The sequence below is a fragment of the Uloborus diversus genome, chromosome 9 (assembly GCF_026930045.1).
Source record: "Uloborus diversus isolate 005 chromosome 9, Udiv.v.3.1, whole genome shotgun sequence".
Classification (NCBI taxonomy): domain Eukaryota; kingdom Metazoa; phylum Arthropoda; class Arachnida; order Araneae; family Uloboridae; genus Uloborus; species Uloborus diversus.
Window position 1 is genome coordinate 71,716,201 of NC_072739.1, and position 12,941 is coordinate 71,729,141.

At 34.7% G+C, this 12,941-nt stretch overlaps 1 protein-coding gene across 1 annotated transcript in view; it reads left to right on the forward strand.

The window, feature by feature from the left end:
* The first annotated feature begins 235 nt into the window (after window positions 1-235).
* The window catches only part of LOC129229418 (uncharacterized), a 46,619-nt gene continuing 33,913 nt past the window's right edge, over window positions 236-12,941 (forward strand). The window contains exons 1-2 of the mRNA XM_054863720.1: window positions 236-333; window positions 9,643-9,702. Coding sequence (XP_054719695.1) covers window positions 302-333; window positions 9,643-9,702 — 92 coding nt within the window. The 5' untranslated portion in view covers window positions 236-301. The remainder of the gene's footprint in view (window positions 334-9,642; window positions 9,703-12,941) is intronic.

Sequence of the window (12,941 nt, forward strand, 5' to 3'; positions counted from 1 at the left end):
AAAATCTTTCAAATATTACGGCGAGACTAATAAAATGCTAGTTTTACTCAAGTTTTCACTGGTGATGACAAGTAGCTGAAGCTGGGTGGTCAGCAATGGCTTCCAAAACAAAGCAGCAAAAGCTGCATAGATCACGTGTCCTATGCTAAAGTCACGTGTCTTATGCAAAACAAACCTGCTGTGACGTCACGTGAAAGTATCCCATTTTTGTGCTTTATGACGTTGGTTCGAGTGACTGCAACCTTAACTGTTCCTTTCCTCGTGGTTGAGACATGTCAAAACAAAAAACCACTTAGAAAGCATGGAACCATCGCTAAAAGTTATAGTGAAAATGTAAGTGTTTAAAGATTTTTTTTAAATGTAATTTTGGTTTTATATGCAGCAAACTCCTATTAAATTCATATTTTGAAGTTTTATAAATTTTGATTTCCTGCAAGACAATTTTGTGTTTCTTATATTTATTCAAACCACCACAAGATAGGTATCTTAATATCTAGTACCTGTCTAATTTACGGTTCCGGCAACATGAATGCTACTCATCTCCTTTCCTGCTCGAAACCCCACACAACTGATCAAAAACTAAAATTTCTTGGAAAGCTTTATCGGTCTGCGCGATCTGTCATGGACTCCCTGAAATGACTTTCTCTTCATTTCTGCTACAATTATGAAATCCTCTATTTTACAGATTTCTTTTTGATTTTAAATGGTTACTTTTGTTGTAAGTTGCGAAACACGGGTTAATTTCGCCAGGGATGCCATGCTTAAAAAAATATCGCCTCATTGGCGAGAAAAAATATTTCAATTTTGTGCAAAAAATCGGATGTCGCCAAATGGGGGGGGGGGGGGTATATCACATCTGTACCAGTGTTGGGCATCAACTAAAAAAATCAACTAAATTTGTAATTGATTGATTAGTTGACTAAAGTAATCTGACTCCCATTTAGTTCAGACTAATATTTTAAAAATTTAATTCAATTGCAGACGAAGATTAACGTTAGTTTAAACTAACTCGTTAGTTGACTAAAAAAACCAATTTAGTTCTGATTGATTTAGTTCAGATTAAATTAATCAGATTGAATTTAATCAAACTAAAAGTAATCAGATTAAAAGTAATCAAATTGATTTGATTACCTTTTTAATTCAGATTTAATTAAATATAAATATCACATGAACAGAGGCACATTTGTATTTCTACGTGTATATATATATTTATGCAAGCATACACGAGTTAATGCGTGTACGTACGATTACGTGCGGGTATATACGTATATAAACGTGTTATCCCGCGTATGTTCGTGTACGGAGGTATATTTGAAATTTTAAGTAAATATACATATTTATGTGTGCATACACCAGTAAATACGTGTATATACGAGTATGTACGTGTATATAAGAGTATGTACGTGTACACATGAGAATATGCGTCTAGATACATGTTACCTCGAGTATACTCGTGTAAAAAAGGTACATTTGTATTTCTACGTCATATTCCAGCGTGCGTATACGAGAAAGTACGTGTATATACAAGTGTGTTCGTGCAACACGAGAATATGCTTATAGATATGTGTTTCCCCGAATATACTCGTGTAAAGAGGTACATTTCTATTTAAACGTGTATATACATATTTATGCAGGCATATACGAGAAAATACGTGTATATACGAGTATGTACGTGTACACACGATTATGCGTATAGATACGTGTTACCCCGAGTATACTCGTGTACAGAGGTAAATTTGCTTTTAATTGTGTATATACATATTTATGCGTACACACAAGCTAAGATACGTGTATATACGTGTACACATGAGAAAATGCGTATGGATACGTTTTACTCCGAGTATACTCGTGTAAAGAGGTACATTTGTATTTCTACGTTTATATACATATTTAAGCGTGCATATACGAGACGGTACGTGTATATACAAGTATGTTCATGTACACACAAGAATATACTTATATATACGTGTTACCCCGAGTATACTCGTGTACAGAGGTAAATTTCTATTTAAACGTGTATTTACATATCGATGCATGCATATATGAGAAAACACGTGTATATACGAGTAAGTACGTGCACACATGATAATAGTCTTATAGATACTTCTTTAACCCGAGTATACTTGTGTAACATGGCACATTTGTATTTCTACGTGTATGTGCATATTTATGCGTTTATAAACGAGTAAATACGTGTATATACGAGTATGTACGTGTACACACGATTATACGTATAGATACGTGTTACCCCGAGTATACTCGTGTACAGAGGTAATTTTGCTTTTAATTGTGTATATACATATTTATGCGTACACACAAGCTAAGATACGTGTATATACGTGTACACATGAGAATATGCGTATAGATACGTGTTACTCCGAGTATACTCGTGTAAAGAGGTACATTTGTATTTCTACATTTATATATATATATATTTAAGCGTGCATATACGAGAAGGTACGTGTATATACAAGTATGTTCATGTACACACGAGAATATACTTATACATACGTGTTACCCCGAGTATACTCGTGTACAGAGGTAAATTTCTATTTAAACGTGTATTAACATATCGATGCATGCATATACGAGAAAACACGTATATATACGAATAAGTACGTGCACACATGATAATAGTCTTATAGATACTTCTTTAACCCGAGTATATTCGTGTAACATGGCACATTTGTATTTCTACGTGTATGTGCATATTTATGCGTTTATAAACGAGTAAATACGTGTATATACGAGTATGTACGTGTACACACGATTATGCGTATAGATACGTGTTACCCCGAGTATACTCGTGTACAGAGGTAAATTTGCTTTTAATTGTGTATATACATATTTATGCGTGCACACAAGCGAAGATACGTGTACACATGAGAATATGCGTATAGATACGTGTTACTCCGAGTATACTCGTGTAAAGAGCTACATTTGTATTTCTACGTTTATATACATATTTAAGCGTGCATATACGAGAAAGTACGTGTATATACAAGTATGTTCGAGTACACACGAGAATATGCATATAGATACGTGTTAACCCGAGTATACTCGTGCACAGAGGTGAATTCGTATTTAATCTAGTACATGCACTTTTATGCGTGTATATACGAGAAAAGACAAGTATATACGAGTATGTTCATGTACGCACGAGAATATGCGTATAGATACGTTTTTAACCCGAGTATACTCGTGTACAGAGGTACATATGTACTTGTATGTTAAAATGCATATTTATGCGTGCATACATGAGTTATACGTGTATATACGAGTAAGTACGTGTACATACGAGTATTTTTGTACATATACGTGTATATTCGTGTTGACTCGACGATATTCGTGTATACAGGAATTCTGTATTTCTACGTGTATATACCTACAAGTACGTGTGAACACAAGTAAATATGTGTATATACGATACATATTTGTAAACACGAGTTTATACGTAAAAATACGTGCTATCCCGAGTATATTCGCTCACGGAGATATGTTTAATTTCTAAGTGTATGTACAAATTTATTTGTGCATACACGAGTAAATACATGTATACACGAGTATATACGTGTACACAAAGAAATATACGTATGGATACGTGTTAATCCGAGTATACTCGTGAACAGAGGTAAATTTGTATTTAAACGTATATATACATATTTATGCATGCATATACGAGAAAATACGTGTATATTCGAGTAAGTTCGTGTACAAGCGAGAATAGATGTCTAGGTTCCTTTTTTAGCCCGAGTATACTTGTGTACAATGGTACATTTGTATTTCTATGTGTATATGCATATTTGTGTGTTTATACATAAATAAATGCGTGTATAAACGAGTATGTACGTGAACACACGAGAGAATATGTGTATAGATACTTGTTAACCCGAATATACTCGTGTACAGAGAAATTTGCTTTGTATATACATATTTATGCGTGCATATAAGAGAATACGAGTATGCACGTATTCACACGAGTATATGCGTATAGATAAATGTTACACCGAGTATACTCGTGTGTAGAGGTACATTTGTATTTAAGATTACATATACATTTTTATGCGTGCATACATGAGAAAATACAAGTATATACGAGTATGTACCTGCACACACAAAAATATCCGTATAGATACGTGTTTAACCCGAGTATACTCGAGTAGAGAGGTACATTTGTATTTTTGGTTAAAATACATATTTATGCGTGCATACACGAGTTAGTACGTGTATATACGAGTAAGTACGTGTATATACGAGTAAGTACGTGTATATACGAGTGTGTACGTGTATATACGGAGCTGTACGTGTTAACCTGAGTATATTCGTGTCTACAGGAATTTTGTATCTCTACGTGCAAACAGAAGTAAATACGTGTATAGACGAGTTCGCAAGTGTAAACACGAAATTTTACGTATAAATACGTATTTCCCGAGTCTATTAGTGCACGGATTTATATTCAAACTTCTAAGTGTACACAATGTTGATCAGTACAGCGTTTACAGACTTTCAGGGCAGATAGAGTACACCTAGACGGGGGGAAACACATAGCAATGCATGGTCGGAAACACTTTCCTGGCGCGGTAGTGACAACACCAATCACCAAAAAGACAAAACACGAATAAGAGAAGAGAACGTGTTCAGAATCTTTAGTACAGCAAAAAACTAAGAAAAAATAAAATTAAGGGGCCAACGATCATCATCAAAGAAGGTGTTCGAAATTACGACCCCGCCCGTAATATCGAAATTTAGCAAAAATACCGGGCGGGTCCCGGACTTCCTGGTGGAACAAAAACCACGCGTGCGCATGCACCGTCATCTGATGCTTCGGTTTACGTAGCAACATCTGTTGTATGCACCAGACAAATCTTAGCAGTATTTTTGCTGCATTAAAAATAATAAACATGTTTTCTCCTCTTAATCGTGCCCTGTCTCGCGCTTTGTGTCGTCACTATCGCGTCTAGGTGCACTGTATCTGCCCTGAAAGTAAACCCTATACTGATACATCCTGTATACTTATTTATGTGTGCAAACACGAGTAAATACTTGTATATACGAGTATGTTCGTGTACATACTAGAATTTGTGTACGGATACGTGTTAACCCGACTAAATTCGCGTACAAAGGTAAATTTGTATTTAAACGTTTATATACATATTTATGCATGCATATACGAGAAAATACGTGTACAAACGAGTAAGTGCGATTCCACACGAAAAAAGACATAGATACGTGTTTAATCTGAGTATACTCGTGTACAATGGTACATTTGTATTTCTACGCGTATATGCATATTTATGCATTTTTGCACGAGTAAATACGTGTATATACGAGTGTGTACTTGTACACACGAGAATATGCGTACAGATACGTGTTACCCCAAGTGTACTCGTGTACAGAGGTAAATTAGCTTTTAAACGTGTATATATATATTCATGCGTGCATATAAGAAAAAATACTTGTATTTTCGAGTATGTACGTGTACAGACGAGAATATGCGTATAGATACTTGTTTAACCCGAGTATACTCGTGTACAGACGTACATTTGTATTTGTAAGTTAAAATACATATTTATGATGCATACACGAGTTAATGCGTGTATATACGAGTAAGTACGTGTATATACGAGTATGTGTGTGTATACACGTATGTAAACGTGTTAATCCGAGTATATACGTTTACACACTAATTTTATATTTGCCACGTGTATGTACATCAAAGTACGTGCAAACACAAGTAAATACGTGTATATACGAGTATATAAGTGTAACTTGTTATCCCGAGTATATTGGTGTACAGATGTATATTTTTATGTCCAAGTGTATGTCAATTGCAGATACAAAGAGGGGTCATGAAGGTCATGACCCGCTCAACCCCCCTCGCGGGGAAAATTTTGAACGTTTGCTTGAAAAATACAAAAAAATATCGAAACCATGAGAAAATGTAATAATCTTTTTGATTTTTTTTTTTTTGGTGGTGGGGGGGGGGCATTACAGTAGAAACTCGATAATTTGAATTAATTGGAATCCGACCCAATCCGGAATATCGAAAATCCGGAGAATGAAAAAAACAAAACAAAATAAAACATACTCACTGAAAATCACCTTAAAAGGAAACACATAGAATTACAAATAAACAGTAAACATGTCTACTTTGTTATTACAAAGTCTGTAATCTTCTCCTGTGACAGTTCAATTTTTTCCCTATCGAGTAAAACAAATTGATTCAAAAGTTGCATTGCGAAGAAAATGGAACTCAATCAACGACATAACACGGTCTTGCCCGTGAGAGGGTTAAATAAATAATTATTATGGAATTTTTACGATCGCTCTTTAAATGTAAAGGGAAATCGGTCAAATCGATCGAGCCGGATTATCCGGTGATCCAGACTAACGGGGTTCGTGGCGCCGACTTCAAATTTGTAAGGTTTGTTTTTGAAAAATTTTCGTGTTTTAATAGGTTTTTTCAAGGTGGGGGAGCCCCCCAGAATATGAGGGACTTTCTTATTTAAGGAGGGGTATCCCCTTACGTAAGTTACTCAGAAACAGACCATGCATCAGCCATCTGGATTTAAAAAATTCAAGCATTTTATTCCAATAAAACCAGAAGCAGTGTGGTCTACGGGGGGGGGGGGGGGGGGGCGTGGTCAGTGGAGAGGTTGGTTCAAACTTAAAATTTTAAGCGCTTGTTTTTGAAAAAAAATTGTACTTATGTTTTTTGGGGGGAGTCCCCTTCCCCCGTAATTTGAGAGGGGTTCAATCTAAGGGGGGTATCCCCTTAAGTAAGTTACTTTGAAACAGAACAAGCATCGGCCATCTGGATAAAAAAATTCAAGCATTTTATTCGAATAAGATCAGAAGTGGTGTGGCCTACAGGGGGAGGGGGGAATTAGTGGGGCGGGTGGCGCAGACTTCAAAATTTTAAGGTTTGTTTTTGGAAAATTTTCGCGTTTTTAACCACCCCCCATAATTTGAGTGGAGTGAATTTCTTTTTGAGAGGGGGGCATCCCTTCATATAAGTAACTGCAATAGGGAATAGGCATCGGCTATCTGGATATGAAAAAAATCAAGCCTTTATTCCAGTACTAGTGGTACCCGCACGGCTTTGCCCGTAATAGAAAATTAAAAGGTCTTTTGGTCCGCCTGTATATTTACAAATAATGTATGGTGAATTTTATCGCCAATTGGCTTATGCCCATGTTATGGTTCCACGTTATGGTAATTTCGTCCATCTTATGATAATTTTGTTCCTAAAATCGGAATAGAAAAAGAACTACATCGAATTTTCGAAAAATCGCTTCGAGGTGCACACCCCCATGATACAAACTAACTTTGCCAAATTTCATGAAAATCGGCCGAACAGTCTAAGCGCTATGCGCGTCACAGAGATTCAGACATCCAGACATCCTCCAGACAGAGAGACTTTCAGCTTTGTTATTAGTAAAGATTCTGTGAAAAAGGGCTTAAAATTTTAATAGAAAATTAATAAAATCGAATTTTTGAAAAATCGCTTCGAGGTGCACACCCCCATGCTTCAAACTAATTGTGTGTCAAATTTCATGAAAATCGGCTGAACGGTCTAGGCTCTATGCGCGTCACAGAGATCCAAACATCCATACATAGAGACTTTCAGGTTTGTTATTTAAAAAGAAAGGAAAAGGAGAAACATAAAGAAGTAAAGAAAAGAAAGATAAAGAAAGATAATTTTCAGAAAAAATTCTTTCCCATTTTATTAAATTTCTGTGAAAAATGGGCTTAAAATTGGAATAGAAAAAGAACAAAATCGAATTTTCGAAAAATCGCTTCAAAGTGCACACCACTATGCAACAAACTAACTGTGTGCCAAATTTCATGAAAATCGGCCGAACGGTCTAGGCGCTATGCGCGTCACAAAGATCCAGACATCCAGATATCCTCCGGACAGAGAGAATTTCAGCTTTATTATTATTAAAGATAGTGAAAAAGGGCTTAAAATTTTAATAGAAAATAAATAAAATTTAATTTTCGAAAAATCGCTTCGAGGTGCACACCCCCATGTTTCAAACTAATTGTGTGTCAAATTTCATGAAAATCGGCTGAACGGTCTAGGCGCTATGCGCGTCACAGAGATCCAAACATCCATACAGAGAGACTTTCAGGTTTGTTATTTAGAAAGATAAAGAAAGATAATTTTCAGAACAAATTCTTTCTCATTTTATAAAATTTCTGTGAAAAATGGGCTTAAAATTGGAATAGAAAAAGAACAAAATCGAATTTTCGAAAAATCGCTTCGAGGTGCACACCACTATGCAACAAACTAACTTTGTGCCAAATTTCATGAAAATCGGCCGAACGGTCTAGGCGCTATGCGCGTCACAGAGATACAGACATCCTCCGAACAGAGAGAATTTCAGCTTTATTATTATTAAATCTTATGTGAAAAAGGGCTTAAAATTTTAATAGAAAATTCATAAAATCGAATTTTTGAAAAATCGCTTCGAGGTGCACACCACTATGCAACAAACTAACTTTGTGCCAAATTTCATGAAAATCGGGCCGAACGGTCTAGGCGCTATGCGCGTCACAGAGATCCAGACATCCTACAGACATCCTCCCGACAGAGAGACTTTCAGCTTTATTATTAGTAAAGATAAAGAAGATAAAAGATAAAGAAGACCAAAAGCAGTATTGTATACCAAATGGGGGCGGGGGGGGGGTAGTGTGGGTCATGTTGCAAACTGCGTCACTCCAAAGGGGATGTTATTAAAAATTATTGATTTTTTAAGGTCTTAAATCGGTAAGGGGGGCAGCCCCCCAACCCCCAATGCCCCCCCCCCCGTAACACATTAGGAGCTACTTAATATTCATTGGGGGGGGGGCGAAGAGAAAGGAACCCCTTAAAGAATCCAAACGCAATCTATAGTTTTAACAGTGTAGATTTATTTCAATCTGATTAGATTTAGTTTAAATTTTAATCTGACGAAATTTAATCTGATTACTTTAGTTGACTAAATCAATCTGATTAAATTAGTTTGATTAAATTCAATCTGATTAATTTAATCTGAACTAAATCAATCTGAACTAAATTAGTTTTTTTAGTCAACTAACGAGTTAGTTTAAACTAACGTTAATCTTCGTCTGCAATTGAATTAAATTTTTAAAATATTAGTCTGAACTAAATGGGAGTCAGATTACTTTAGTCGATAGAGGATTTAGTTGATTAATGCCCAACACTGATCTGTACCAATTGTTTATTGTAAATATTTTCCTGTTCTTGGTTTAAATGGATTAATGTCTTTCTGAATAAAGCCATATGTGACAACATATTTATTTGTTTATTAATTTATTTGTTTTCATTTAATTGTAGTACTATCAACATTTTTAACCAGTTTCCATCCTAAAACCTTTTTCTTTTTTTTCTCCTCTGTGAAAAAAAAAAAAAAAATGGATTGTTTGTGAAGTCATTCTAGCATTGAAAGTTACATCAAAGTTTGATGTTATTTTATTTTCAAGAATATTTTTAAAACTGCATTTTATTAAAGTCAATATTTACAAACCTTACTTTTGTACTTTACTGAAATATTGTTCTAAATTGAAATGCCATTAAATAACATATTTTAAGGAACATGGAATGCATTACTTTATTTATTTATTTATTATTTAAAGGTTCTCAAAGAAAGGTATTCCAGATACAGAATTAGTTTCCTTACTGAGACTTGCCTTAAGGTATATTTTACTAATCTCCTTAATCACTACATTTTAAATATGTGTTAAAATTGTGATTATGTTCTCTTGTGCTTTGCCTATATGTAAAAAAAATGGACTCCAGGATGTATAATGTTTTGCATTTTACTTCTTTTTTTCAAAAGAATAAAGTAATCTTCGGCTTCAAAGAAACTCAATTTGATCAAAATGCTCAGAAATTTATTTAAAAAATATAAGTAAAGATTTCCATTAAGAAACCTGAAAACCAAAAATGTGAAGCAGGGGTAAGAATGATCCTACAATGAATCATTAACACGAGGAATGTAATTGGAAGTATTTTACAGTTTGTCGTTAAGAGTGAGAGGGGGAGTGTTCTCTAGGAGTAAAACAGGGTGGCCACTCATTCTGGAAAACGGGGAATTCTCAGGAAATTTCAAAATATCACTGGAAAACTCGGGGAAATTTGTGATTGACTCTGGAAATTACGACACGCAGCTTATCGTTTTTTACCGCAAATATGGTGACATGGTTTTCAACCAAGTAGCTTTTTGTGAACTGCACTGGGAAAGTTTATTTCATACTTAAATATCAATGTACTCACTACACAAACCACTATAAAGGGATGAAAATTCTTCCCGACAAAACGAGAACTTATATCCCCTGCAAGAACTGCACCGATGTCCAACTGACTCCGGATCACATTCTTGAGTGATCCGGATCCCTTATCCCACATGTTCTGCAGCTGGGTATGGTGCCACTGGCTTCAGAACTTCGAGAGGTCCTCTACAGCACAGATGCGTTGCAGCTAGCGGGCGCGGTCTTAAAGACACACGGAGCCATTTAATTGTCCATGGACATGACAAAAAAAAAAAAAAAATGTACTCACTTAAAAGTTCGATCCTTCTACCGTATTGCCCCGCATTATCTGGCTTGCCGGAAAAAAGCGAGGTTGACCAGCATGCCAGGAAATTCGAATTTTCTGGCATGCCAGATAATCTGAGGTTTATTTTGCAACAAAACAAAGTAAATTTCCCCTTTCAGTTCCAGTCAGAAAGCAAACCACTGTAAGGAAAAAAAAAATCCCGAAAGTAACCTTCATTTAAAAAAAAAAAAAGAGTATTGCATATGATATGTGCGTGCTATTTATGGTAGATCATTATTAATGGATTTAAATGTATGTCAATAAAGTAATTAATTCAGAAGCAATCATAGTTACAGCGATTTGTTCATAGCAGTTTTAAATAAATTATTTTAAGTTCCTTTTAGAGTCATTCCACATCAAATCAACACAATTTGGAGCAATTTTAGGACGCACCGTCACAGATCTGGATGAAACTTGGTACATCAAGAGATTTAACCTAGTTATGAATGAAAACGCTAAAAAAAAAATTTTCTTTCTCCTCATTAAGCAGTTATTAATTATTGATTATTCAAATTTTTGTTAAAAAATGCTACACTTTGAGACTGTTAATCCTTGTTTTCTCAGAAACTATAAAAGATACAAGTCTGATATTGGTCTTATTTTAACCCGTTCGCACCCAGCGTCACGCGGACGCTACACAACAATTCCTCTCTTATCAGCCCAGCAGCACGTATCCGCTACGCGCTCTGATCGACACTGACGTCCCAGCGTCACATATACGCTTTCTCGAAATGGAACGATTGAATTGAATATTTAAACGATACTAGATGGCGCTAAATGGCTATAACTTTGATCATATTCGAGTCACATGGTATTTGACCTTCATGTACACGCTTTAGTTTCTTATTTGGACCTCTCAATGGGATAGATTTTTTTTTATGTAAACAACAGTGAATCACTGCTCTGAGCATACGATTTATGAGATCTCAATTGCTCTTGTTTATATCTTTGCTTCTCTTTTTTTGTTACGAGTAATTGAAAGAGATATACACCTAGCTGAATAAATTATGGGGGAGAGGAGGAAGGTTAAAAATTTTTTGCGTATGTGTTCAAGACTTTTGGGATTCCCCGTTCGATGAGAGTACAGGAAGGATTTCAAGCGGCACTGAAGTTTATGATTATTTTTGAATCCTTTCTGATATTGTTCTTCTTTATTTATTCTTTTTTATTTGGAGACTGGAACATTGCAATAAAAATGGTTAGCGAAGTGAATGAAAGGGAGTGTTTTCGAGAGAATTATGAAGCAATTTTGACACTTGTTGCGTGGGAATTTAACTAGTTTAAATTCATTGACCTAAGTTGTTTTAATTAAAATTACATAAGGAACATATTTATTTATTATTAAGGAACATATTTTTTTGGACATACTCACGATGTCTAACTCTAACTTTGTTTTTGTGCACATATTATTTAACTTCGTGCACATAGTTAAAGTTTTAGTATTCTACTTATTTCACTCCCTTCTAATAATGTAATAGTCTTTATATTAATAATTAGTAATCAGTAGTACATTGTTTAAGCAAATTTAAAATTTCAAATCATTATTTTGAAATGCTGATTTTATATGAATATTTTTGTTCAGTTAGGCTTAACTGCTGTAAATGCTCGGGCCGATGGTGGCGTTCCATTTCGGAACGTTCGGTCCCGAAGCTGCGCTTCGTTTTCCATGCGCTGGTCCTCAAGGGGTTAAAGCTCTTTTAATCTGCTTCAATTTGATATGCAACTTAATGAAATTCAAAAATTTTTAATTTAAAATTAAATTTAAATAAATTTTAAATTTTTTAGAAATGGACAATTTTAAAATTTTGAAAAAAATTACAAAATTACTTTGTGTTATCCTCTCACATCTCACCAAGTTTCATATTAGGATCTTAATGGGATCAGTTGATACAGGGAGGACAAGTTTCACATACTGCCAAAATATGGGTTATTGTGCTGAATAGTTATTATATTATGTGCAAAAAAAAAATAAAAATAAATAAATAAATAAATATGCTTCATACATGTTCACTTTTTTATGCAGAACTGTCTACTAGAAATGAAGTTTTTCTTAGTACGATTTGTTCCTGAAAAATAACTCATTAATAAAAATATTAATCATCTAAATCTCATTTTATTGAGAAAAATAAATTAAAAAGAAATAAAATTTTAAAAGAGGAAAGGAAGAAAGGAAAAAAAAAAGAAAATATTTTCTCTTGGGATGTGAACTTAAAATAATCCACTACAAATTCAGATCTGAAACAGTAAGGTACCCTTTTCACCCCCTTTGCTAACAAAATGAAACAGACTGGGGTTGGCTATTGAGAATGAGATCCAATGGTTCGTTTTGCCTCACTGC